General features: G+C 55.7%; 4 protein-coding genes across 6 annotated transcripts; 2 read left to right on the top strand and 2 right to left on the bottom strand.

The window, feature by feature from the left end:
• CPXM1 (carboxypeptidase X, M14 family member 1) lies at positions 296 to 7,207 on the bottom strand. 2 transcript variants are annotated; one of them, XM_003134333.4, is made up of 14 exons: positions 6,873 to 7,123; positions 5,357 to 5,518; positions 5,074 to 5,183; positions 4,840 to 4,979; positions 4,644 to 4,734; positions 3,882 to 4,032; positions 3,709 to 3,797; positions 3,271 to 3,394; positions 2,992 to 3,188; positions 2,725 to 2,904; positions 2,356 to 2,653; positions 2,043 to 2,182; positions 772 to 874; positions 298 to 674 (listed from the first exon to the last, which is right to left on the bottom strand). In XM_003134333.4, the coding sequence occupies exons 1-14, from the start codon at positions 7,042 to 7,044 to the stop codon at positions 433 to 435; spliced, it is 2,199 nt and encodes a 732-aa protein (XP_003134381.1). In that variant the 5' UTR covers positions 7,045 to 7,123; the 3' UTR covers positions 298 to 432. The 2 variants fall into 2 exon arrangements, with proteins under 2 accessions (XP_020933444.1, XP_003134381.1); XM_021077785.1 differs by having other exon boundaries at positions 296 to 674; positions 2,725 to 3,188; positions 6,873 to 7,207.
• C17H20orf141 (chromosome 17 C20orf141 homolog) lies at positions 12,247 to 13,052 on the top strand. Its single transcript, XM_003134332.4, has 2 exons — positions 12,247 to 12,674; positions 12,759 to 13,052. The coding sequence occupies exons 1-2, from the start codon at positions 12,406 to 12,408 to the stop codon at positions 12,997 to 12,999; spliced, it is 510 nt and encodes a 169-aa protein (XP_003134380.1). The 5' UTR covers positions 12,247 to 12,405; the 3' UTR covers positions 13,000 to 13,052.
• Positions 13,272 to 14,201, top strand: TMEM239 (transmembrane protein 239). Its single transcript, XM_021077686.1, has 3 exons — positions 13,272 to 13,308; positions 13,428 to 13,581; positions 13,673 to 14,201. The coding sequence occupies exons 1-3, from the start codon at positions 13,272 to 13,274 to the stop codon at positions 14,199 to 14,201; spliced, it is 720 nt and encodes a 239-aa protein (XP_020933345.1).
• PCED1A (PC-esterase domain containing 1A) lies at positions 21,316 to 26,377 on the bottom strand. Of its 2 annotated transcripts, none has more exons than XM_005672778.1 (8): positions 25,924 to 26,377; positions 25,476 to 25,619; positions 24,870 to 24,949; positions 24,520 to 24,758; positions 24,262 to 24,412; positions 23,925 to 24,171; positions 22,046 to 22,315; positions 21,316 to 21,701 (listed from the first exon to the last, which is right to left on the bottom strand). In XM_005672778.1, the coding sequence occupies exons 2-8, from the start codon at positions 25,597 to 25,599 to the stop codon at positions 21,454 to 21,456; spliced, it is 1,359 nt and encodes a 452-aa protein (XP_005672835.1). In that variant the 5' UTR covers positions 25,600 to 25,619; positions 25,924 to 26,377; the 3' UTR covers positions 21,316 to 21,453.

Genomic DNA, 26,383 nt, shown 5'->3' with positions numbered 1-26,383 from the left:
AGGTTGATGGGCACTATTTATCCTTGACTTCTTGCATGCCTGGCACTGAGCAGATGCTTACAAAATGTTTAACAGCCACATAGAGGCACCTGCTGCAGAAGTTGATGGGGTGATGAGTGCTCAGCCACGCTCTAGTTCATGAAAAATCCAGATGGCATCCTCTCTCCACGCTGTTTTCCAAAAGTCAACTGATGAGAGTATGCAAGTATGTGCAGGATAAGATGGGAGAAGAGGGGAAGCTGAGGCCCAGCCCATCGGGAAGGACCTGGGACACAGAGATCACAGGAAGATTGGCTGAGGGGCCAAAGTAGCTTTAATGAGCCCGAGCACCTTTACTCCCACTTTGTCCCTCCCTCCCCACTCTGTGTCCCCTCCTTCAGTTCTGGACAGGTCCAGCCTGCCCAAGGCTCTGGGGTTCTTCAGCTGGAGATGTTAATCCTTCTGTCCCCTGAGCCGCTCCAGCCGCCTCCGAAGGTCTGGGGGCACTTTGGCCCCAGCTGCCAGCAGTTCGCGAAGTCTCTGTTTGGGAGTCTTGGTGAGGTGGAAATTGCAGGGCACAGGGCCCTCTTCAAAGGTGACCCGGCAACTCCGTGTCACTGTGTGGTAGCCCTCAGCACTGGCGGTCACCATGTAGTCCCCTGGGGTCAGCAGACGCCAATAATCCCCGCCCCAGGCTGAGAGGAGTGAAGGGCAAGATGAGAGTCCAGGGATCCTCAGCTCCCGACCCAGGCTAAAGCCCCCCACTTCCACCGCCCCCTCCCCACAACGCACCGGTTGTTACATCATGGTTAATCCCATCCACGGCAATGACAGCATCAGCAATCCCGAGCTCTGTGTCTTTGTCCCTCACAACTCCCGCAATGCCCATGCGCACCTGTGTGGGAAAAGCTTATCAACAGCCTTTCCCTTATGCATGAAAATGTGATCTCGAGTCCATTTTCTGGCCCTGTTCCCCCCCAAATCTGATAGAGGTGAAAGGCCTACTCTGCTCCGAGCTGACAATAGGCTGGTGAAAATATCCCCTGATAAATGGTTCCTGTTGTGACTCAGTGGGTTAAGAACCCAACATAGGAGTTCCCCTTGTGGCACAGTGGTTAACGAATCCGACTAGGAACCATGAGGTTGCGGGTTCGGTCCCTGGCCTTGCTCAGTGGGCTGGGGATCTGGCGTTGCCGTGAGCTGTGGTGTAGGTTGCAGACACGGCTCGGATCTCACCTTGCTGTGGCTCTGGCGTGGGCCGGTGGCTACGGCTCTGACTAGACCCCTAGCCTGGGAACCTCCATGTGTTGCGGGAGCGGCACTAGAAAAGACAAAAAGACAAAAAAAAAAAAAACCGACATAACATTCCTGAGGACATGGATTTGATCCCTGTCCTTGTTCAGTGGGTGAAGGATCCAGCATTGCCATGAGCTCGGGCATAGGTCGCACATGCGGCTCAGATCCGGTGTTGCCATGGCTGTGGCACAGATCACAGCTGCAGTTCCAATTTGACCCCTAGCTTGGGAATTTCCATGTGCCACAGATGTGGCCTTAAAAAATAAATAAACAGAAAATAAATAAATTGCATCTAGACTAGGAGAACTTTTAACTGGCAAGAGGTCGTATCTTTGGGCTTCCCCAAGGGCAATGGCTCTTGCTATTGGGCTTGTCTTTTAGAACCCTTGAAAATGATACTCATGGAGCCACTCCAAGGGACTTGCGTTCCTGTGGAAAGTGAAGAGTCTATGCCAGGGCACTTCCTGCACTTGCATAATCGGAGTCTCTTCTGAAAACGGCTCTGGGTCGACTCCATGGACCACTGCCTAGACTGCTGTCAGGTCTATTCCTACCCGCTGACAATGTCTGAAACAGCCCTGCTGGCACGCTGTGCTTCCTGTCCTATATCCCTCCAAGTCAACCCAATGCCAAGTGTGACCCATGGCACCTGTGAGTCAGAATGCTCCGCCTGACCTTAGGAGAACCTCCTGTCGGGAGCTGCAACCAACGGAGGACAGGTCAGGAGCGCCTCCGGCAGGCCGGGGGTGGGGGGATTCGGGTCTGACCTGTTCCAGGTAGGTGAGAAGGGCATCCTTGTTATTCTCCCACTCCTGGGGCAGCTCGTTCTCATGAGGGAACTTGTCACAGGACAGCTCTACAGTGACCTCAAAGCAGTTGGTGTGTAGGTAGCTGAAGTCATTCATGCCTAGGGTACCACAGACACCGGAGCCTAAGGGGATGGGATGGCGGCCCCGCCCTCCTCATGCCCTCCTCTGGGAGACACTTCCTGGTGACAACTGACACTAGCGCGCTGTATGTGACTGTCTGACTGGGGGCAGCGTTATGGGGACAGGGCTAGCCCCACCCTCAGGCACATACTCCCAGGCACAGTATGCCAGTCAGCCCCGTTGATGACATTGCCATATGAGGAGAAGTCCTGGCTGTGGCAGGGTCGGCGATCTGGGTCCTGCATGGCCCGATTAGTGCCTGCATAAACAGTGCTGAGCCAGCGAAACACGGCCTCATCCGGGGTGGGCGTGAGTTCTCGGGCAGCCCACGGAGTCCGAGTCATGTCGAAGGGGTAGGACACCACGAGCTCACCCCCGTGGAGGTTGGCGCTTAACACGAAAGGGATCCGCTCCATCCACTTGATCACGGCCCGTGTTTCAGGAGCCACCTGGACGAGGGCAGGTCAGGAGGCACAGAGACAGAGACAAAGGCCCCCATCTCTGCCCCCAAAATACTCACAGTGGCATTGGGCAGGGTGTAGTAAGTGGGCAGTGGCAGGTGATGGTTCGGGACAGTGTCAGGTACCAGCCCATCGTCCTCTGCTTCCCACAGCGGTGTGTTGAGGTCAGCAAAATTATGGTTAAGGTCAATGCCCTGGTGGTTCCAGCGGCCCTCTGCCCAGCCCACCAGCTCTGAGCCCTGCCAAGGATGAGGTCTGTTCAAGCCCAGCAGTCTCTGGGCACCAGGGCAGAAGGAGCAGGCTGGCCCTTGTGCCAAGTGGCTCACCCGGCGGAAGGCAGTCTCATAGCCATCGGGGTTCATGGAGGGCAGCAGGTGAATGCGCATTTCAGTGAGCAGCCGGGTCACTCTCGGGTCCCCTCTCAGGAACTCGTGGCACAGGAACTGCATGAGGAGCAGGAGCAACTCCCGCCCGAGGGCCTCATTCCCATGCATGCCAGCCACGTAGCGCACCTCGGGCTCTCCTAGGAGCACACAGGGGCTCGCGGCTGGCTCATGCCCATGCCCCCTCCCCCTGCCCGCCTCTCCCACCCCACCTGCCAGTACCCAGCTCATGCTCCCCAGGCTGGTCTGACATTTCCATCACATACAGCTTCAGGCCCTGATGGCTCTTCCCGATGCTGTAGACGCGGGTGATGTTGGGGCATTGCTCGTTCACCTGCTTCATCAGCTGGGGACGGAGGGTAGCAGAGGGCGGGGCATGGGGGGGGTCAGACCACCCAGGGCCAGGGAAGAACTTCAAAGGCCAGCGCGGCCCAGATGGGGACACGGCAACCCGGCACAGGAGGGGGCAGCGGCAGACCGCAAGGAAGGGTCAGAACAAGAGAGGTGCCATAACACGGGAAATCAGGGCAGTTCAGGAATCAACAAGAGAGTGAGATGGGGGAGGACGTGAGAGTGATAATCATAGCAAGTTATGGTCCGGGGAGCAGGGACCTGAGATGGGCAGAGCCTCCCTCCTGGATCATAGGGCTTACGTCTGACCTTCCTCATGGCTTTATAATCATGATGCCGGAAATCCAGTGGGTCGGAGGAGCCCAGCATAGGGACCTCAGGGAACAGGCTATTAGGATCTGGTAGAGGGCAAGTTCACAGTAAAGGGTGAGTTCACAGTGGAAGGGGCACCTTGCCCATCCAGCCCTCGTCTGACTGCCCACCTGAGACCGGGCAGGCCAGGATCTCTGCCCGGAGGCAAGCTGCACCTCCCTCGAGCCAGGTCTGGGGCAGCAGACGAATGAAGCGGGCCACCTGCGGCTCAGGCAGAAGGTTCATCACTGGTGTCTCCGGGTCCGAATTGGCAGGAAATACCTGGGGCATCAAGTCCTTTGTCATCAAGGGCAGCTTGAACCCCAGCAGCCTGGCCCAGGGCCCAGGGAAGGAGCTCAGGCCTGAGCTCACAGACAAACCCACCCTGGTGGGCCCAGCTGGAGACCTGCACTCCGTGTCAAACACAGACCCCGGCCCACAGCCTTTGCTGATGAGCAGCCCTAGGTAGCCACGCTTTCCAACTTGGTCCCCGTTCATCAGACCAATATGGCCATGCAACTCAGGAGCAGTCAATCCTGAAGCTGACCAGGACCCCACACTGCAGGGTGGGGTAAAAAGGGCTCCCCGAGACAGGGAAGCTGGAGCTGTGAGGTGAGGAGTGATGCAAGGACCATCGCCAGAAGGGGTGTTCCAGCAAGAGGCTGTGGCATGGAGGAAGCATTTAGGAAGGATAAAGCCATGGTCCAAAGCAGCCTGGCTCCCAAGGCTGCCTGCTGGGTGCCACCCATCCTGACAAAAACCCCCTTTCTCCTGGATGTCCAAGTGGGAGGCATCAGGGTCCTCAAAGGAGCCCCAGACCAGCCCAGTACCCTTCAGTGGGCCAGGAACCCAGCTCCCAGTATAGAGGGCCCAGCCACCACGGGACCTCTCACCGCGTCCATCCCACTGCTGCGGTTCTTACTCCCCCACCAGGTCCGACTGTCATTGCTGAACTGGACCTTGTATGATGTGACCCAGTCATACCTGGCAGGAAAGGTGGAGAGAGATCACGGGTGGCCCCTGGGACTCCCGCTCCAGCCCTTCTCAGTCTGCCTATGACTTTCCTGGCCTGGGGCTGGCCTGCCTCACCTCCAGATGGAGTTCCTGCCCTGTGTGATAACGCCCGAGAAGCGGGTGGGGTGTCTAGCGTCCACCTGAAGCCATGGCTCGGCGTCCTGCTGCTCAGCACACCAGGCCCCATCAAAAAGGTCACCATCCTCCAGGCCTGACTGTGGGCACAGGACAGAGTAACCAGAACCCTGGTTGGCCATAACAGAAGGTGGGAGGAGCAGGGGAGAAGGTCTTAGGGGCTGCCTTGCTGACCTGGATGTTGAGCCGTCCTCGGTGTGGTCCAAGACCAAAGGACTGGCTGCTAGATGCGTCCAACTGGTTATCTGAAACTCGCAGGGACTCCAGGCCCAAAGGGGGACAGCCTGGGACAGGAAGAGAGCAGTGAGCTGGGGCCAGAAAGAGAATGCTCAGGGCAGGTGGGAAGCTGGGCCTAAGCTTGCCATGTGATGGATGGACAGCCTGGGGGACCAAGAGCTATGTCAGTAGGTGCCCCCAGAGACTGCAAGTCCAGGCAGGGCCCCTGGAGCAGAGGTACCTGGTTCTTGCTTCTCGGGGAGGTCAAGGGTCCCTGCAGGGCTGGTGGTCACCGAAGGCCCGGCAGTGACTGGGGGTCTCGGGTGAGTTAGCTTCTTTCGCTTCTTCATGATGATCTTTTTCTTCTTGATGACTCGAATCCGTACATGGTGTTCTGAGGTCCCTGAGGACCAAAGAGGCAGAGCACCAGGGAAGGAAAGGAGGGCATGAAACCCCAGATGGAGAAATCTGCCAGCCCAAGAAAGCTGGCGAGGCCCACAACACATATCCAAGCACCTTAGCGTGGACTTAAAGACCCTCACAGTCTGACCCCAACCCATCTTTTCAGCCCTTTCCTTGGCTCCTTCTCCCCTTTGCCATGACTACATGCCTGGCCCTCACCAGTAGAGAGCTACGCTCTGTCACCAGGCTTGCTCCAAAGAGTTGAATTTGGCTCTTTACCTCCTTTTTTGCCTGGCTGTCCCCTCCCCTGTCATACCATCCCCCACCTTTGATTTTAGTGCCTCATTCCCGTTCTTCCTTTGCATCTTAGCCCTTCACAAGCTGCCTAAGCCTCCCTTTAAGGAGCCTCCCTTAGCTCCAGCCTCAGTCCGCTGCCCCAAAGCTTCTGGGCCACCCCCATGAGAGTTTCTGCGCCCTGGGCTGAGCTCTCCTGTCCTCAAATGCACGTCTGTCTGGGTGCTCAGGCTTTCCAGAGCTGGACCTGTGCCCTGCCTGTCCTTCAGCACAAAGCAGAGCACGGGACGGGTGCCCTGGGTTCCCCACCAACCCAGGCTTCACAGATACCCCCAGAACACACTGCACATGTTCGTATCTGGTGCCCTGTGCCTCTGTCCCTACTGTTTCCTTCTTGGCTGCCTTCCTCTTCAGCTCTTCCTTATTCAGAGCCACCTTCAGGACCAGTTCCACTTGCCTCTGCCCAGAAGCCCTCCTAGACTGCCAGCCCCTAGCTTTCCTCCTCCTCTCTAGCTCCACCTCAGAAAAGTTGGGAAGGCAGGCAGCCGTCCCCCTCCCTCCCCAGACGGCGCTCCCTTCCTCCAGGCGCGCTCCGCAGAGGGCTCTTCCTCCCTTCCTCTCTGCTTTCCTTCCAGCCTCAGCCTGCAAGCTCTTTCCCACACAGTCCCGCTCTGCGCCTTTTAGCCTCCTCGGTGCTCTCGTCTTCGCCTCCTCCCGGCTCTGGCCTCAGTTTCCTCATCCGAGAAAAGGGAAGGTTTGGGGCTGGAAGAGGCAGCATCCCACTGGCTCCACTCCCAGGACTGCTGACTCGCTCTGACCAGGAACTGGAGCTGCTGAGTCAGCAGCCATTGCACCGGGCAGGGAGTGTGTGTGTGTGTGTGTGTGTGTGTGAGTGTGCGCGCGTGGGGAAGGGTCACCACACAGGCACGGGGCGGGGAGTGTGGCGGTGTGGCGTGTGTGTCCGCGTGCTGGGGAAGGGTAGCCTCAGGGGGGCGGGGAGGGGGGCGGAGGGGTGGGACAACCGACTTGGGGGAGAAGCGGGCGGTGGGTCGAGAGCTCACCGTTCTCCTTCCCCGCGGGCGGCTCTGTCGGGCTGCTCCGCGGGGCCGGGCTCGGGACCGGGGCCTTGGTGGTCCCGGGCGGCGCCAAGCCCAGCACGGAGGCACTGGGCGCCCCCAGACTGACACCGACGGCAGGCGCAAAGGTGGCCAAGGCGAGCAGGAGACCCCACATGGCTGGGTCCAAGGCGAGAACGCTCGGGGCCCGCGACGGCGGCCGGTGGGTTCGCCTCTTCCTGCCGGGGCTCGGGAGCCCCCCGCCCCTTCCTGCCGCCGCCGCACGCCCCCTGCGGCCTCCGGCCCGCCCACAGCCCGCCAGCTGGCCTCGGACCCGGGAGCCGAGGGGAGGGGAGAGGAGGGGACGAGGGAGGGGACTGGAGGGAGGTGGGGTGGGGAGAGGAGGGGAGGGGAGGGGAGAGGAGGGGAGGGGAGGGGAGGGCCGGCCGGGCAGCCTCAAGTCTCTGCACCCATCCACCCAGCCCCTCCCCTCCCTCCCCTCCCACCCCCCCACTCATCCGCCTCGCTCCGGCCCGGCCCTTTACCGTCTGTAAAGCCCCCAGCACCCTGGATTCCACGTAATCCTGTGAGACTCCGTCCCACAGTGGGCACCTACTGTATACCATGCACCCTGCCTGGAGGTTTACCCGCGGTCCCTCAAGTAAGCTTCATTTTACAAATTGGTAAACTGAGGCTCGGGGCTGCTAACTGACTTAGCCTAGGTAGCGAAGCCGAGAACTTTGGGGGGGAAACTACAGCCCGAGAGGGATATCCAGAGCCAGAGCCCCTGCCAGGGTGGGTGGAACGGAAAGAAGGGCGAGGGGAAACTGAGACGGCGGCTGGGTTACGAGGTGAGGGAGGGCCGGCCCTCCAGGAATCCTTCTGAAAGACACCCTAGGGGGCCAGCCAGAGGAGGCGCTTCCCACCCCCCATCCCGGCGCCCCGCCTCTCCTTCTCTTCCTTTCCCGAGCCTTCCCCCCTCCTTTGCTCACCCGGCTGCCACGTTCCGGGGTTACATAACCCGAGGAGAGGAGCCCGTGCCGATACCCAGCGGGCTGGGGCCGGGGGTGGAGGAGGGAGAGACTTGATGCGCGTCCTGCGCTCCCCGCCTCACTCTCCTCCGGGAGCCGGCAGCCCTGAGTCTCTGCCCTGGAGACAGCCCGGATCCCGGGATTCCAGAGCGCAAGACCCTCTCCATCCCCCTCCGGGGGTCCCCTTTGGTTCCCCCACGCCAGGGTCGCCTCCCCAGGAGGAAGGAATTCTTTCACTGTGCGCCTCTGGCCAGTGCTTTGTCCTTGCCAGGAGTCCTCCAGAGAGACACCGCCAGCCCCATGCAGGAAGCGATGCCCAGAGGTGCCGGGAATTCTCTGGAGTGCCCGGGGCCCTGAACAAATGTTTTTTGAAAGGTCGTTATCCTTATGAACAATTTGAACTACCTCAAATCTGCACGTCAGCACCATTTTGGCTGCACTAGCTCGCAGGATCTCTCGAAAGAAATACGCGCTCCGGAATTAAGACCCACCCCCCAATTAAGAACGATCTTATAGACACGAGTCCCGGAGCTCCTCGAGGCATCTGGTCCACCCAATGCGCTCTGGGTAGAGAGCTCCCGAAAGGGAGTAACTGCGACAGAGCCCCCGCGTGTGCTGCCTTGGCGCGCCCCGCCTGGGCGCCACTGCCAGGTTCCGGGCACCAGGGGACGATTTAGAAAAACTCAAGGGGGCGCGCTGAAGCAGAGGGTCCCTGAAAGCGCCGGGCCGGGTCAGTGGCAGAAAGACGGTACTGCGGCTCCAGGCTTCGCGGAGGTAGGAGACCAGGAGAAGCTGTGATGGAGCTAGAACAGGGTCTGTAGAGGTCCTGAGGGCTGCTCCAGCTCCCGCCAAAACCCCATACGGGCTCCCCATATGCCCCTCTCCCCTCACCACTCTCTTTTGTACATCAACGTCTTCTAGATCTTTACTCCACCTGGGATCTTGTTAGAAATGCAGAATCGGGAGTTCCCGTCGTGGCGCAGTGGTTAACGAATCCGACTAGGAACCATGAGGTTGCGGGTTCGGTCCCTGCCCTTGCTCAGTGGGTTAACGATCCGGCGTTGCGGTGAGCTGTGGTGTAGGTTGCAGACGCGGCTCGGATCCCGCGTTGCTGTGGCTCTGGCGTAGGCCGGTGGCTGCAGCTCCGATTCAACCCCTAGCCTGGGAACTTCCATATGCCTCGGGAGCGGCCCAAGAAATAGCAACAACAACAACAACAACAACAAAAGACAAAAGACAAAAAAAAAAAAAAAAAAGAAATGCAGAATCGGAGTTCCCGTCGTGGCTCAGGGGTTAAAGAATCTGACTAGCATCCATAAGGACGCAGGTTCGATCCCTGGCCTTGCTCATTGGGTTAAGGATCCAGCGTTGCTGTGGTGTAGGCCAGCAGCGACTGCTCGGATTCGACCCCTAGCCTGGGAACCTCTATATGCCATGGGTGTGGCCCTAAAAAGCAAAATAAATTAATAAAATAATACAGAATCCTGGAGTTCCCTTCGTGGCTCAGTGGTTAATGAATCCGACTAGGAACCATGAGGTTGCGGGTTCCATCCCCGGCCTCACTCAGTGGGTTAAGGATTCAGAATTGCTGTGAACTGTGGAGTAGGTCGAAGACGCGGCTCGAATCTGGTGTTGCTGTGGCTCTGGCATAGGCCAGCGGCTACAGCTCCCATTCGACCCCTAGCCTGGGAACCTCCATATACCGTGGTCGTAGCCCCAGAAAAGGCAAAAAGAAAAAAAAAAAAAAGCCAGAATCCTGCACATACCTCCAGAACCAGAATCTGCATTTTGACAAGATCCGCAGAGGATTCAACCCCAGAAGATTCACCGTGCACATTAAAGGTCGAGATGCACTAGATGGAGGTTTAAAGCAGCTCCATCAAAAATGCATGAGCTTCACAGCTTTCTGAGTTTGATGGTGTTTGATGCTGTCACTGGAAATTTTATGTCAAGCCACAGAGTACACCTATGTAACATTAGGAAATTGCTATTTCATTCATCCTGGGAGAGTATATTCCTGATCTTCACCATAGGATCCTTTTGGGCTGCCCCACAGCATACAGAGTTCCCAAGCCAGGGATCAGATCAGAGCTGCAGTTGCGACCTTTGCAACTGATTTTCTTTGTAAACTAAATCATTTTTACCAAACTACCGCAGAAAATAATTTTAAAGGTAAATCACACTTAGGCTAGAAATAGAAGACTCTTTTCCATGCTTCTCTATTCCCAAGTCAACCACTTTTAGTTCTGTCTCTTACTTCTTGTATTTACCTTTATGTTTCTATCGCTATTTCTTGGATTTTTATGTTTGGATTTTATCGTGGATTTCCTGCTGTGGAATTAAGGATTTAGCTTTCCTACTACCCTTATCCCCAACACACACCAAAATACCCAGACTTATACTTTTTCCCTCTTACCATCCTCCCAAAATGAGCTAAATCACTGCAGTCAATATTCAGTGATTACACTATGACCATGTAAGTTTTATTGTTCAACTTTCTGTGTTTGCTGGAGTTAGCAATTACTTTGTTTTATCATTTTTGTTTGGTTTTCTAGGCTCCAATTGTTAATTCAATCCCAAAGCTTCCAATAGAACTGAACATTTATTTTACATCCGTCTAAAAATAGCAGATAATCAGCAGATGTCCTTCCTGGAACATCTATCTTTTGATTCCAGGCTAGGTTGCTTGCTTTGTTCATCTAGAAACACAGCTGACACCCCAAGCCTTTCTCATCATCGTTCTCCTGTATTTAACCTCACTTCTTAAAATTCTATATTGTCATCTTTCTTAGTTCAAGTCCTTATTTTTCTGAGGCACATCCTCCAGTAGCTTCCTTTAAAAAAAAAAAAATGTATACAAGGTCAAATTTTTAAGACCTTGTCTGGCTTAAAATGTCCTTATTCTACCCTCACACTTGATAGTCATTTAGACAGATATGTGTTACTAAGTTGGAATGTCGTGCTTTATTGCTTTGGGAAGAACCAGGAAAAGGCAATCAATGAATGGTCCCAAGGGCTGGTGGCATTGGCGCTATGGACTATTGAGCCCATTCCCACCAAAGGTGTCAAGGCCACCAGGCTTGAGTCTTTGTTCAGAACCCACTGGAGGCAGATGTGCACCTGGATTTTTTTTTTTTTTTGGTCTTTTTGTCTTTTTAGGGCAGCACTCCAAGCATATTGAGGTTCCCAGGATAGGGGTCTAATCAGAGCTATAGCTGCCGGCCTACACCACAGCCACAGCCACAGCAACGCCACATCCAAGCCGTGTCTGCAACCTACACCACAGCTCACAGCAATGCTGGATCCTTAACCCACTGAGCAAGGCCAGGGATCAAACCTGCAACCTCATGGTTCCTAGTTGGATTCATTAACCACTGAGCCACAACGGGAACTCCGAAGCTGGATTCTTCTCTGTCTCCTCCTCTCCTGGAGGTTGTATGGCCACTGTCCTCCTACCCCTGCCCCTATCAGTTTTCCTTCAAAGTATGATATGTAAACAGGAATTAAGCTCTCTCAGTGATGACCCATTTCCACTCTCACCTCTTAAGTCTCTAAACAGAGATGTGCTGGAACTTCTGTAACCATTTACGGATTCGCAGTGGAGAGTTTTCTTTTCCCGGTGACTGACCCCTTCATACATGTTCATGTTCCCTAATTTCATCCTCAGAAGGTAAACGTAATCTCCAGTTTGGGGATTATCAGGTTATGGCCCTCTTTCATTCACCTTCTCAGTGCCATTTCTGGAATCCCAGTATCCAGAACACCTCCCGCAAACCACAGTGCTTCAAACGTCTAAAGAGGCCCCTCCTGTCAACCCCACCCCACCCCCTCTGGCCCATTTACCAGGTCATATGGGAACCCTGCCCCAGAAAGCCTCAGGTTGCTTCCTGGCAGAGTCTATCTCTGCATTCCAGGACTGCAGTTCTGAAAAATCCCCCACAAGAGCCCACTGGCATCATCCTACTCTCTGGGGAGAGAGCTGGGGACAGACTGATTGAGTCACTTGCCCCTGGACACACAGCCCAGGAAGCTCATAAGGCAAAGAAAGCAGCCCTTCCTCCCTTGGAGAGCTGCCCATACAGTGATGGGGTTAGAATGTCTTCCCAGCAACACAGATCCCCACGGGAGGGCCCTAGAGTGGACGATTAGCAAAGGCAAGAGGATGAGTCTTTAGTTCTCCAAAGTCAGGCTTCCTCCTATCAAGCCACAGCAGCTACTTAGGAGGCCAGAGCCAGCAGCAGCCCCCTCCCTACCCCAGGGCCCCCCAGGCAATAAGTCACAATGCTCCGGCTACCCAGCCCCCCAGAATGGCTGACCCAAGTGGGAGGAGATGAGGAGGGTTTGGTGGGTGGGTGTGTGGGGAGGAGGAGATTCCCGAGAAGCCCAGCTCTCCACTGCTTGAGCTCACCCTTGAGTGTCCGCCAGGGCCCCCCATCGCCCTCCCCCATGGTCTCATCCCCCAGATTCCTACCCTTCCCCATTCCTTGCTGTAACTGCCAGCTCCCTCCATGACCCAGCTCTGCTCATCCAGGCCCAAGGGCCCTGCTTATTCTATCCCAGGCCTTCCCAGGGGCCTGGGTGCTGGGGAAGGATCGGGTAGCCCAGTGGGTCCATGTGTGTCTCCTGGGGGCCCTAGCCCAGCCCAGCTCCTGGACAGTGTCCTAGGGCTGGGGGCACTGGGGCTGACAATTTGGGCCGTCTTTTCCACAACTGGCCCAGCCTCACTGCTGCTGCTGCTGCTACTCGTCAGCTTCCTGGCCTTCGATCTGCTCCACCGGTAAGTGCACAGCAGCTTAGCAGGCGGGCAGGTGCACAAGTGGTCAACCTCCCAAAGCCCAGCTGCCACCCTTTCTCGCCACAGGCCTGCAGGTCCCACCTGGCCACAGCACACACATCCACGTCTCACAGGGGGCCAGAGTCAGGGCGCCGGCGAGGGTCCGGGACAAGTGGAGGCTCTACTCCTGCCCACGGTGGGCACAGGACAACTCGCCCTCCAGGAGGCTCTGCTGATGCTGCTCTTGGGCCTGGGGCTCCTCCTGGGAGCCCGTGGCATGCCCTTGACCCTGCTAGCCCTGGCTTTCTGTCTCCATCCTTGGGCTTGAGTGTCCTCCAGAAATACACTGGCCATGCTATTTCCTCAGGCCTTCTTTCCTCCACCCTGGGCTGGGCAGATGGAAGGATACTCTTTCTCCTCCAGCCTGAACCCCAGGGGAACCTCTGCTCCCACAATAGGGACAGTGGATACCTAGGTCTGAGTCCGAGGACATCGGCCAAAACCGAGATAAAGGACAAGGAGCCCAGAGGAGGATGTGGTAGCCATCTCAGAGCCCGTAGGTTGGGGTGGCTAGTCTGGCCTCCTGGGTGGTTCTAGAGAATGAGGGTCCAGAGAGAAAGACTTGCAAGAGAGCAGAGTGGGACTGGATATCAGCCAGCAGGGAAGGGATGAGGGGATCCGGAGAGGGCTTCCCACAAGGAAGCATGAGAAACTCCCCTGCCAGTCCAGAGAGTCCATGAGAGAGGCTCAGGTAAGGCTCATGCTCACACCCTCTCTTGGCTGGACCCCACCCCAGCCCGGGTCACAATGGGGCTCCTCTGGGGAGGGTGAGGGGAGTGAGAGTGGGAGCTCAACTCTGGCTGCCAGGCCGTCCTGGGCGCTGCAAGAAGCAACATGACTTAGGTGGCTCTGCCAGGAGGTAAGACCCAGGCCCCAGCTCCAAGCCCCACCCCACCCATGCTGGTACCCTCCTGACCCCTGCTACCACCCCCACCCACCCATCCTGAGGTCCCAGGCATCTCCAGGGCTGCTCCTGCAGCTGGCCTGGCCCTCTCCCCAGGTGCACCAGCCGTGATGCAGCAGCTGCGAGTGGAGACAGATGCCACCGGAGCCGGTGAGGGGCCACAGCGTGCTGTGCCCTGGACGGCCTGGCTCACACGGGACAGCTGGGTGCGCTGGTGCATGTGCCACATGCCCCCGAGCTGGGCCCAGTGGTGGATCACATCGGGCTGGCGGCAGCCGCTGCAGCGTGTGCTGTGGGGTCTGGAAGGGATCCTCTACCTGCTGCTGGCGCTGATGCTCTGCCATGCACTCTTCACCACCGGCTCCCACCTACTGAGCTCCCTGTGGCCCGTGGTGGCTGCAGCGTGGCGCCATCTGCTGCCGGCTGTCCTGCTGCTGGCGCTCAGTGCCCTCCCCGCCCTGCTCTTCATGGCCTCCTTCCTGCTGCTGTTCTCCACGCTGCTGAGCCTCGTGGGCCTCCTCACCTCCATGTCTCACCCAGGCCTTGCTCAGGACTTGGACCAATAGAAGGGCGACCCCATCCTGCTGCCTGTGTCTGTTGAGCCCTGGCCTAGGGCCCGAGGCCCAGGGGAGAGGGAGGGCAGTGGGACCAGGGCCTTCCTGCCTCGGCAGGCTCCAGACCTTCAGTCCCTAGCTGGGGCTGGTCAGGGCCTGCTGGCAGGGTAGGGGCATCTCTCTCAAGCTGATCCTCCAGGTACTTGGTATGGGGGGCCAGGGCATAGGGCAGAAGGCTGAGCTGGGAGCAGAGCTAGGCCAGGCCACCCAAAGCTCCCACGTGCATGTGGTGACACCCCTGGGACACCCTTAGCAGCTGGCAGCATCTTTTCCTTGCAGCTGCTCAACTGTCTCCGCTTCGAGCTCACAGAGAACATCTACCTGGGTGCCCCTGGACTTGTCATTCACCCCGCCAAGCCCGTCTTTCCCCTTCCCCAGGCTCTAGAAAGAGCCCAGTGACAGAAACTTGGCTGGGAGAGGGCCGGCCAGAAGCCACATGAGACCTCAGCCAAGCCTCCTCCCAGATTTTCTGCCCATCCATTCCCCACTCCCTAGACTTCCTACCTCCTGCCTCAGTCTACATCCTCAAGTCTGGGAAATGGGCCAACAAGGGTCATGAGGTTCCCAGAGAGCACCTACGGCTTAAGACTCCCTAGGTTTGCTAGGGAAAAACAAGTCCCATTTCACCCACCTACGCAATGTGTGGCCTTCGCCAATTAATTCTTTTGAGCCTTGGTATAAAGTGGGTCCTGTCATGGAGCTGTTGTGAGTCAAAGGCAATAATACCAATGTGTGAAGGACTTTGTATAAAGGCCAACAAGCCAGAAGATAAGAAACTCTAAAGAGCAGAAAGCTTCTCCAGGGCTTCAGAGAAATGTTCTGGCATAGATACAGTTTGGACCATACAATGGTAAACAGAGGATGGATGGGTGTGAACAAGAGGTAAAAGGTTGTGTGCCATGGGAGTTCCCATCATGGCTCAGTGGTTAACGAATCCGACTAGGAACCATGAGGTTGCGGGTTCAATCCCTGGCCTCACTCAGTGGGTTAAGGATCCGGCGTTGCCGTGAGCTGTGGTGTAGGTCACAGATGTGGCTCGGATCCCGAGTTGCTGTGGCTCTGGCGTAGGCTGATTAGACTCCTGATTAGGGTCTGATTAGACTCCTAGCCTGGGAACCTCCATATGCCTCGGGGGCAGCCCAAGAAATGGCAAAAAAAGACCAAAAAAACAAACAAAAAAAAAAGGTTGTATGCCATGAAGTCTCAAAATACGCCGATGTTGAACTCTTCTGATTGTGAAATGCTTGGGGCTGGGCCTTGGTGCCAGGAGATGCTTGCCCGGCTGTGTGAGTGGGAAAACCATAGCCCATGGGTTTCTAAACCAACCCCAAAAGCTGCTTCCAGCCCCCAAGAGGGCCTTGGAAAATGACATCCCTTCGTGCCCAGGATGCTGCCTGTTCACCCATCAGCTCACCCTCCAAACAAAACAGTAGGCGATGAGTTCTTACAAGTAAGGCACTTTATAGATAGCTAAGACCCACCACACCACAAACTGCAGCTACACTGTTACTCTCCCATTTGGAGGTGAGAAGTCAGCCACAAAATAGCAACTGGCAAGGGCAAGGCCAGGTTGTTTGAGTCCTAATTCACTCTAATGGGGAAAGCGATGGAGGAAATATAGCCTAACTGAAAACCTCAGGGCTTCTCAATGCCTGTTCTTAAAGTTTCTGTCAGCGATGAAGCCAGGATACCAGTCTTGAGTCCCTCATTGACTTGGCTGTACATTGCTGGCCATGGACATCACTCAGGAGCCTTGGGGTCATTCTGATTAAGAGAGGAGGTTTAAAGAGTTCCCCTCGTGGCTCAGCCATTAACACACCCAACTAGCATCCATGATGACTCGAGTTGGCTCTCTGGCTTTGCTCAGTCGGTTAAGGATCCGGCGTTGCTGTGACCTGTGGCGTAGGTCAAGGATGTGGCTCGGATTCCACGTTGCTGTGGCTGTGGCATAGGCCGGCGGCCTCAGCTCTCCACTTTGACCCCTAGCCTGGGAACCTCCATATGCAATGGGTACAGCCCTAAAAAAGCAAAAGAAAAGGTGGGGGGCAAGACCAGACACACTGGGGGTTCGGATTTTGGCAGGAGCAAGGAGAAGGCCTTCCTCTCTTCCCCACACACCTCCTGCATTGCTTGGTGTGGGGTAAGGTGGCACAGCCAGACTGGAGCCAGCAGACGGGTAATACTTACCGAATTAAATCAATGCATACCCTATGACCCAGAAGGCAAAAATGAATACTCACAGAGGCCCATAATGGCCTAACTCCTCAACGTATGGTCCCAGGATCAGGAATATAGACATCACCTGGAAACCGGCTAGCAATGAAGAGTCTCAGGCCCCATTCCAGACCTGATGAATCAGAGCCTGTGTTTTGACGAGACTCCCAGGTGACACAGGTGCACACTGTTGGAGAAGGGCTCCAGGTGAGAAGATGTTGCCACCTTTGAGAATGGTGACTGCAGGACATGGAAAAGTTAAAATACAGTGAATAAACACTTGGAGAAGAGGCAGCAGCTAGAAGGGGTGGAAGCCATCTGGACTGATCTTGAAAGTGTAGCGTTGAGAAGAAGCTGAATGAGAAATAATACAATTCTTTTTATGCAAATTTAAAATGCATGGCAGGGTTCCAGCTGTGGCATGGTGAGTTAAGGATCTGGCTTGTCTCTGCAGCAGCTCGGGTCACTGCTGAGGCGTGGTTTCCATCCCTGCCCAGCACTGTGCGTTAAGAATCCTGTGTTGCCACAACTGCGGTGTAAATCGCAGCCCAGCCGTGGCTCAGATTCCATCCCTGGCACAGGAATTTCCATACGCCAAGGGTGTGCCCCACCAAGAAAAAAAATGCATGCTAGCAAAACCAACTTTTTTTGTTTTAAGTAAGAACAAAAACAGAATGGAATGGCCAATTCCAGGGCCAGGCAAATGAGAGTGGAGCATACAGATTAAAGGGAATAGAGTGAGGGACCTTGCAGACACAAACATACGTATATATCATGAACATAATACCATTATGAAATGAAATATAGACAAAGTCATCCGTTTAGATTTAAAATGCTTTAAAATGTAAGCCTGGGGTGAATGAGCATGCTAGAATATAGTTCTAAGCATTTCTGTTTGGGCCAAGAAGGGAGAGCTGTCCCACTGGCCTGGTAACCTAGGCGGTTGGGTGGGTTTATTTGCCGGCCCTTCCCCTCCCGACCCGGAAGCTCACTCAGATGGGCTGGGGTAGGGGTGGGGATCAAGTAACCAGTGGGGCCTGGCCAGGAAAAGAATGCGATTAGGCGGAGCAGAAGAAACGCGCGGAGGAGGTGTCCAGCCGCCCAGGGCCTTGCATCTGAGAAAGCAGAGAGGGGATTCAGAGCCGCACCCCCGCATTCACGTTCCCTGGGGGCGCCTAGGAGCAGGAGCTCCCAGTAGGACTTTGCTCTGCCCACAAGGACCAGGGAGCAACGAGTAGGCGCCTTCGGGACGCGGAGGGTCTGGGAGGGCAGAGTCAAGAGGGCTCTTAAGGATGGGGCCTCCATTTGAGATGGAGTTGTCTGTGGCCACCCTGGAGGGCAGGAGAGGGGTCCCTGGAACGAGGCGGTGCTGCGCTGGGAAAACCGCTCAGGGCCAGCAAGGGGGAGCCGGGAGAGGGTGCTCCCATTCAGACCCGTGCTCAGCGGGGGTCGGGGGAGTGGGCGGCTCAGTCATTCGCTTCGGGGGAGGGGAGCCGCAGGCCTCAGAGGAGGGGGGCGGCGACTGGATCCTGGGGTCTGGGAAGGCGGAGGAGGCGGCCTGCGCTGCGCTGCGCTGCGCTGGGAGGTCGCCCCAGGAGCGGGACCCTGCGTAGTCCCCTAGGCTCAGGTGCCCGGGAGAGAAGTCGGGGCGACCACTGGAGAACGCCGAGCTGACGGGTAGACCGCGGAGGCAGAGCGGGGTGGGCAAGGATCTGGCGTGGGGAGGACACCCCGAGCCAGGCCAGGGATCGGAGGGCTGTGGGCACCCACACAGGGAAGGCGCTTGCCATCCTCGTCAACGACACCCTCCCTCCCCCACCCTTGGAATCGCAGCCTTAGGATTCTGTGCGAGGCGCTCCGTCCTGGCAGAGATCTCCAGCTCTGGTTAACCCAGTCGGACTCAGGGGTTGTGGGAAGGGAAAGATGCGGGGGACGGGTGTCTCAAGAGCCGAGACACCGGTAGTGGGGGAGAGGGTAGATCCTGGGGCCCTGGAGAAGCATCTCTGGCCCATTGTCTTTCCAGTGGAGACTTTACTGACTCCTCGATTTCTCCTTAACCCAAATCTCTAGACTGGGTCCCCCAGCCAGAAACCAAGAGGCATCGAGGCCAGAGCTCATGAGCATCCTGGAGAAGGGAGAGCCCAAACTAGCAGGCTTCACCTTCTGGGACTGCTGTCCTCACCCTAGTCTATTATTCCATTCTTCCTGGGGTAAAGAGCTGTCTTTTGTCTTTTGTGAGGTTCTATGAGGATCTGGAGGCAACCAACTTTGGACAAGCTATTTTCTTTATTCTTCCTTTTTTTTTTTTAGGCCTGGACCATGGTGAGTGGAAGTTCCCAGCCGGGATCTTACCACAGCGGTGACAAGGCCAGATCCTTAACCCACTGAATCACCAGGGAACTCTTGGAAAACTATTTTCTGCTGAGCAAATATCTCTATTGCCTTTCAAATATTTTCCATCTTAAAAATAAAACCTTGGGAATTCCTGTTGTGGCTCAGGGGTTAACGAACCCGACTAGTATCCATAAGGAGGCAGGTTCGACCCCTGGCCTCCATCAGTGGGTTAAGGATCTGGCATTGCCAGGAGCTATGGTCTAGGTCACAGACGCTGCTAGGATTCCGCATTGCTGTGGCTTTGATGTAGGCTGGCAGCTACAGCTCCGGTTCGACCCTTAGCCTGAGAATTTCCATATCCTGTGGGTTCCACTCTAAAAAAAAAAAAAAAAAAGGCAAAAATAAATAACTTAAGAACTGGAGTTTTTACAGTAGTTTTTGGCTTGTGTCTTCAAATGTGTAACCAAAAATACAATTTTTTAAAATTGACATGTGATACTGTATACTTGCAAAGTATTTGTAACATATGTGAAAGTTGCGAAGACCACATCCATCTAAAAACCACATGGTATGAGGATAGGGCCTCTTCCTTTGGGTTCATCCTGACTATACGAGCTGGAATTCCCAGACACTAGCATGTGGAATTGCTGTTTACAGGTACCTTTGGCTTGATCCTCATTTTAAAAGAACTACTTCTAAATTTTCACCACTAAGACTTACTGTGGAGTTTCAATAGTTAAATTTTATCCAGGGACAATGAAGCACACTGAACAGTCTCAAGGTGCTTACAGTATAAGAATTCCAGAATTGGGATGGGGTTGGAAGTGGGAAAGCCTAGGAAAGACTCAGTAGGGAAGGTGACAGGGATTTCTTAGAGACTAGAATGGGAAGCAAAAGAGAGGGGCTCTGTGAGGCTTGGTAACTCATTCCTTTTTTCCACAGATCAGCCCCGAGGTACAGTTTCCCCCAGAAACACCGAGAAACCTGATTCAGAGGTGTAAACAGAGAAAAGGGTTTGGGGCAAAGGCAGGAAGGAATGAACAAGGAATTGGGCAACCTAACGAGAAAAAAAATCAATTTTGCCGTAAAAATTATCTAAACCCTTACCCCTCCAACAAGAAGCTTTCTTTCATTTTTGCGCATTCTCTTCCACTTTTTGCCTATACCAGAGAAAACCAGGCTCATTTCAGGCACTGTCTTATTTGATTCTCAACAGCCCTGAGGATGTTGCTCTCAAGAGAGTTTTATCAACTCATGTTATCTATACCAGTTTCCCAGCACCAGTGTGTGTTAATTTAATAGCTTTCCTCCATTTGCACTTAGATTTCTAGCAAGGATCAACACTTTTTTGATTTTTCATTTCCATTTGCACGAACATCCTTCGACAAAGTACCATTTCAATAACAAGCATGGAAAGTAAATGCCCGAACTCTGCATCCCTCTCTTCCTCTCAATTCTACTTGAAAATTATTTAATAGGTCTCTGTTTTTCCTTACTTCCTGTCTCACATCACTTATCAGCCCACTGCCATGCGCCATCCCCTACTCCACACTACCACTGAGCCCACGCTGCACCCTTGATGGTAGCAGAGTCACAAACCTAGGGTCAAGATCACTTGTCAAAGCTGAGATGCTGCACTCTTTCATTCTTAACGTAGGAAGTTTGGCACAACTCCCTACCCCATCTGAGAATTCTCCCTCAACTTCCCCTCTAACTGCCCACCCACTAGAGGAGTTGGCCTGTGATTGCTTAGCTCCCCTTCCACATTATATTAAATAATGGGTTTCTAAACAGTCTCCCACCAGGGCTTGGGAGCTTCTTGTTTAGTGCCAACCACTTATTGAGTGTCTAGCATGTCCCAAGAATTGTGTAAGGTATGTATCGATCTCCAGGGGTAGGTGAACACACACATGAACATGTGAGGCCTGCAAAACTTTCCCCACCTGCAAAGTAGTACAGGTGAGAACTAGCCATACCCCAAACTCCATAGAACATATTGACATTTTCAGAGTTCTCATCGTGACTCAGTGGAAACGAATCTGACCAACATCCATGAGGACACAGATTCTACCTCTGGCCTCACTCAGTGGGTTAAGAATCTGGCGTTGCCATGAGCTGTGGTGTAGGTCACAGACACAGCTTAGATCTGGCTGTAGGTGTAGGCTGGCAGCTACAGCTCTGATTCGACTCCTGGCCTGGGAACCTCCATCTGCCATGGGTGTGGCCCTAAAAAGGCAAAAAACCATAAATATAGTGACAATTTCAACTCAGCCCTTGATATTTCCCAATCCCAAAGAATTGCTGACAACAGAAAATCCCTTCCAGGATCTTTGTTAAGTACATACATGCTCTGGGGAGGGAGTAAATGAGTGTGTGCAACAGCAGGAACGATGCCGTCACTGATTCCTGAACAGTGTGAATTGAAAGGTCCAAAGATGGAGAGAGCCTAGAGGCACCCTCCCCAGTTCTTAAGATCATGGTTGGGAGACCCACTCCCTCACACAGAAAGATGCCACTCTGTTCTTCCATGCCTTTATTGGTGACAGTGATGGACAACAACAATGGCAGGCACAGCAGACACCCTGGCCCAGCACCTGGGGTGGCAAGCAAGCCCTGCAGGGCCGCGGGCACATCCAGCTCTCGCACAAGGGCCAGTCTACCCAGGCCATGTCCCCGAATGGGCAGGAGGCCGTCTGTCCAGTTTGTACGTGTGGATCAGCCTGTCTGAGTGTCTGAGCCGCTGTCGGCAGGGCACCCCCATCCTCGGCACATGATAGGGGCTGTTGTGAACACAACGTGGCATCCCCCGGTGGACCACAGGGCCCCGGTGCTGACCATGGGGGACAGAGCTGGCGACCGGTGGAGGCAGGGGGGCAGGCCCAAAGTTCACTCCAGGGCCACATCCTACAAAAGAACCAGCCATTATCAGAGTGGGCTTCTGGCCAGGGTGAACCCAGCTCTGCCTTCAGGCAGCTCTGGTCCTCTAAGGTGAGTTCTCTGGATTTCTGTTTCCCCACTTGCAAAATGGCAATACCACATCCTCCACCTCCAAGTCAGGAAACGTGACAACCAATGAGCTAATCGATGAGCTACAGATGCTGTTCCAGACTCAGCTGTGACTGACCCCAGTCCTAGGGGGCATAAGGGCTACCCAACTCCTCTCAGCCCACCTGGACACTGAGGCTAGACTGGGGGAGGCTCAAAGGGAGGCTGGAAAAGGTGGGATGGAAGGTTGCAGAGGCACCTACCTAAATGGGGTGGCATCGAGAAGTCTTCTGTTGGATTATAATTGAAGAATTCATGGGGTGGGAAGGGCTGGCCTGGGAAAAAAGGGGGCTCCTGGGGCAGGGGTGGAAACAGAGGAAGTGGGGAGGGCTGAGGAAGAGGGGAGGGAAAAGGCATGGGAGGGGGCAAGGAAGAGGGCGGGGGCAAGGCCAGCTGCTCCCCGAAGTCTGGGGGCTGCCCCTGGCTCCCCTGGAAGAGATGATCCGGCTCTGGCCAGTCCTCAGTCCATGGGTCTAGGAACGGGATGGTTGTGTTAGGCAGGCCTGGGGAGCCGGGCTGCCCTGACCTCTGGCTGTCCACATTTCTAAACCTCTACTCCCTCCTCTGGAAGAACAGATCTCCTCACCCCCTCGCATTTCAGGCCACACCCAAGCTGTGCTCCTTCTTTTCCTGCCTTACGCAAGTGTCAGTGGATCTGCCTTTGTTCTGGCCTCATGCTCCCCGTGAAGCCTCTTCCTTTGGTGCCCAGATCCTGTATCTTTAGCTTTTTCCTCTCCTGGCTCTTCCCCACCGACCAATACGCAAGATTAGTACTAAGTCTTCTCTCTAAAAACAAAGACCCTGTCACTTCCTTCTCCCAGAGGTCCCCTGCTCCTTTCAAACTTCCTCAACAAAGAGTATTCTGCCGGGTTGACATTCCCTCACCAACTTACCAACTGCTCCCTGCCTCTTTGAGCCCTACGCCACGTCTTCGACACCTCTACTAAACGTAGCCACTTCTTCTCTTCTTGACTCTCACACGACATGGCCAGCAGCCTCTGCCCTCCCTGACAGTGTCCCCAACCTCATCTCTTTTTGTCTCCTCCATGAGCCCCTTTTCCCTTCCGATTCCAAAACATAGCCATTGTTTTGCTCCCTCTGTCAAGGGTGGCGTTCATGCCCTCAGCTGCCGTCTCCCTGTGGGGTCCCACCAACCCCAAATCCACTCAACATCTCCACCGTACCTCAAAGACATCTGCCCTGACCAAACGCACCAACTCACCCTCCCACCCAACTCTTCCTTTTGATGTTCCTATTTCTGTGGCTCCAAACTGGGTTCAGGAGACCTGAGTCACACCGCAAACGAGCCTTCCAGCCGAGAGAACATCCCTTCCTTGATTGGGGATCAGCTCTCCCATCTAAAGACAAGCAAGGAACTTGGACCATTATATAATCAAAGTCCTGATGCACCGCCCAGGTGTTCCAACTTCAGGCTACTAAGTCCTGAAAGTGACATTTTTCGGCCTGTCTGTGCCCCACACCCTCTAACACTCCTACGGCCTTCAAACATGACTCGTGTTTCCAGCTGAAGAAACACTATGTTGTACATACTATGTACACAGCAATCACGCTAGACACTGAGGCCAGGAAGTTCTCAACAAGTGAGGCAGGAACCTTGCCCTTGGCGGACATGATCCAGGGCAGAAGCAGACATGGAACAAGCACCCATGAGGTCTCCTCTATGAGCAGGCAGGACTGAGAGGCTGACAGCACCAGCCAAGGGGCATCATTGCTCTGTCCCACTGCCTGGATTGCCTTTCCTTTAATTCTTTCTACCTCCCACATCCATTCCTATCGAAAAGTACCCCCACTCCTTGCCTGTTCATCTGGAGGACAGGAGTATTTGGCAAACTGCCTTGTGAGCGCAATGCTCATATAAGCTCATTCCTGTACACAGAGGTGACTACAGAGACAGAAGAGCCCATACAGAAACCCAGAGCATAAGGAAGGAGCACTCAGGGTCCATAACAGTCCTTCAAGGGGCCTCTCCTCCACCTAAGATCTCTGTCCTGTTGTGTCTGAGCCCTGTGCTCTGAGGGCCCTCTTTGCATCCCTCTCCTCCCCACCCGTGGTAGGGCTCACCAGGCGGATAGTCACGCTTGGGCAGCTCCACACCCCAGGCATCTGCCACATGGGTCAGAAGCAAGTGGGAGAGGTGGCGGTGGGCATGCTGGTCCCAGTGGATGCCATCCCGATGACGGTGCCGCACTGCATGTCGGAAATGAAAGTGGAGGTCCAGGACATCGAAGCAGTGATCCCCAGCCAGTGTGGCGCTGTAGAAATTCCCTTCAACCACGTCTCGCCGCAGAGAGCCCGCCAGGGGCTGGAGCTGAGCGAGAAAGTACAGCATCTAAGAGCCACAGAATGAAGCAGGATCGGAAGGAAGGGTCCTCCGTCCTGAGGGGCCCTGGTCACTTGCCTCGGGCAGAAGGAAACCCCCAGTGACACGCTCCCCTAGGGGCATTGCCATGTTCCACACCAGCAGGCAGGAGTCTGGCAACACCTGGTCCATGCGCACGAACACCCGCTCCAGGTTCTCTCGGTAGGCCTCCATTGAGCAGCGGCCGTACCTGTCGAATAGCACAAAGGGTGGGCAAGAGCAAAGGAGTGGATGGCCTCTGAGCCACGTCTCCCTCCCTCCCTGCCATCAGGATTTGCCTCTCCCCCTCCCCCAAACCTGGAGAGATCCCAGAGGCAGGAATTGATGATCACTAGGTCTGGGGCAGGCCCACAGGTCAGCTCCTCCAGGACTCCCTCGAGGTACTCGGAGTAAACACGGGTGAGGAAGTAGAAGCGCACAAGGTGGTGACCAGAACCCGAGCAGAACTGGCGGACCTCCCGGTACTGTGTCCCATTGTGCAGTTCGCCCAGCTGACCTCCAGCCACCAGCTGGTCCTGTTCAAAGCTCAGCTCCCCCTGCCCACCCCCCCGCACAAGCTGGTCAGACCCAGGCCAGAAGGAGGAGGACCCTACCAGGCCAGGATCTGGGCCTGCCCATCACTGGCATGGCCACCAAACGTCCCTCACCTTGGCTTTCAGCTGGGCAGCTGTGAGCAGTGAGTCTTTCTGGAGCAGGAGCACTAGGTCCTTATACACAGCCCGCTGGACTGCAGGGAGACCGAGATCCTGAGGCTGAGAAAGGCCTCACTCCATCCCAGCTCCTTCCAAATCCAGGCCTCCCATCATCCCAGGGCTGGGACTGCCCAAGACCACCTTTGTGGAGGGTTAACTTAGAGGCAGGAGAAAAGGTGAGGTTACAAAGTCCTGGCATTGCCCAGTTACCTCTAGCTGTACACCACTCCTCAACTTAATATGCAGTGACCCAAGATCACCTGGTAGAAGTAAGTCTGTCAAGTCACCCAAGAGACAAATACAACCCACCGCTTCCATGAGGGGAATTTGTGGAGGACTGTCAGGAAGAAAAATGCTGAGCAAGGAAGGGGTGAAAAGCTTGACAAGCTACATCTGTCAGGACATCTACAGAAGTCGTTGGGAAAATGAAAAGAGAAAACCTAGTGGACTGGAACAGACTAAGGATCAGGAAGGAAGTTTGAGATGGTGACAAAGGGGCCAGATGCAGAAAACAGGCTGCAGGTGCGGGACTGGGAAGTGTGATTCTAGAAGGGCACTCACTTGAGTCCCCCAAGATGACCACGAACTTGTTGTGTAGTAGCTGCTGAACTTCCGAGGCCTGGAAATGGACCATGGTGCTTCGCAGCCGGCGGCGCGGCTCGTTGTTCTCCAGGCAGAAGACCATGCCGCCGCAAGAACGACGGGCTGCAGGGAGTGGCCACTAAGCCACGAGAGGGCCAGCACTCAGGGCAGGTTGGCCTCACAGCCCACCCCGAGGTAAATGAGACCTGCTCTGGCCCTTCTCGGGGTGCTCAGGGCTACAGGGTCCAGGTGGAGGCAGCAGAGTGGGGTCCATGGTGGCACCGACCTCCATACACTTGGCACAGGAGGTCGCCAGGCCCTTGGGCCTCGCGTACACCGAAGCGCTTCCAGAGCCGCGCCACCCTGCGCACTGCCTTGTGCCCGCCGCCTCCCCGCGCATGCGCGTGCGCTCTCTCGCGCCGATTACCGAGTCCCGGGGCTCCGCGCCGTTCACCAGCTACCCGGGCAGGCCCGCCAGCGCGCCTTGCCCGCGGCGGGCTCAGGGCTGGATTTCATGTTCCCGCGCCCGAGGAGGCCGATCGGTTCAGCACTGCCTCTGCCCCGCAGGGGCTGTGCGCCCCGGTTAGCGGTCGGTGCGAGGCCCGACGCCCAGCGCTCTCCATGCAGGAGTCGCGGAGGCCCGACGGCGCCTCGGGCCTCCGGACCCCAGGCGGCGACGTTCACAACTCCCACTTCCGGTCACCCATGTCCCGCCCTGCCCGACCCCGCAACACCCGAGGGGACGATAGTGCGGCGGGGCGAGCCGCCGCAGGGAGCAGGAGCCAGGGCCGGGCCCGCCCGGGCGGCCGCCAGGCCCGGGCGTGGGCGGGGACGCGGCCGCAGCCAAGTGCAGCCGCCCACAGTGGGGATGGTTGTGGCGGCAGCCT

Source organism: Sus scrofa, chromosome 17 (assembly GCF_000003025.6).
Source record: "Sus scrofa isolate TJ Tabasco breed Duroc chromosome 17, Sscrofa11.1, whole genome shotgun sequence".
Lineage (NCBI taxonomy): Eukaryota > Metazoa > Chordata > Mammalia > Artiodactyla > Suidae > Sus > Sus scrofa.
The sequence above is the reverse complement of the archived record's forward strand: the minus strand, read 5'-3'. Positions and strand labels throughout refer to the sequence as shown.

Bases quoted from the DNA above. Each gene is read 5' to 3' on its own strand.
- C17H20orf141 (XM_003134332.4), top strand. From the start codon at position 12,406: ATGACCCAGCTCTGCTCATCCAGGCCCAAGGGCCCTGCTTATTCTATC. The intron at 12,675-12,758 runs GTAAGTGCACAG...TTCTCGCCACAG, and splicing joins GCCTTCGATCTGCTCCACCG to GCCTGCAGGTCCCACCTGGC.
- TMEM239 (XM_021077686.1), top strand. From the start codon at position 13,272: ATGAGGGTCCAGAGAGAAAGACTTGCAAGAGAGCAGA. The intron at 13,309-13,427 runs GTGGGACTGGAT...GGCTCAGGTAAG, and splicing joins AAGACTTGCAAGAGAGCAGA to GCTCATGCTCACACCCTCTC. The intron at 13,582-13,672 runs TGCCAGGAGGTA...CCCACCCACCCA, and splicing joins CAACATGACTTAGGTGGCTC to TCCTGAGGTCCCAGGCATCT.
- CPXM1 (XM_021077785.1), bottom strand. From the start codon at position 7,044: ATGTGGGGTCTCCTGCTCGCCTTGGCCACCTTTGCGCCTGCCGTCGGT. The intron at 3,798-3,881 runs GTGGGCAGTCAG...GCCCTCTACCAG, and splicing joins CCTGGCCTGCCCGGTCTCAG to ATCCTAATAGCCTGTTCCCT. The intron at 2,183-2,355 runs GTATGTGCCTGA...GTGGTACCCTAG, and splicing joins CTGGCATACTGTGCCTGGGA to GCATGAATGACTTCAGCTAC.
- PCED1A (XM_005672778.1), bottom strand. From the start codon at position 25,599: ATGGTCTTCTGCCTGGAGAACAACGAGCCGCGCCGCCGGCTGCGAAGC. The intron at 22,316-23,924 runs GTGAGCCCTACC...TCCCGTTCCTAG, and splicing joins CAAGCGTGACTATCCGCCTG to ACCCATGGACTGAGGACTGG. The intron at 21,702-22,045 runs GTAGGTGCCTCT...GTTCTTTTGTAG, and splicing joins CTCGATGCCACCCCATTTAG to GATGTGGCCCTGGAGTGAAC.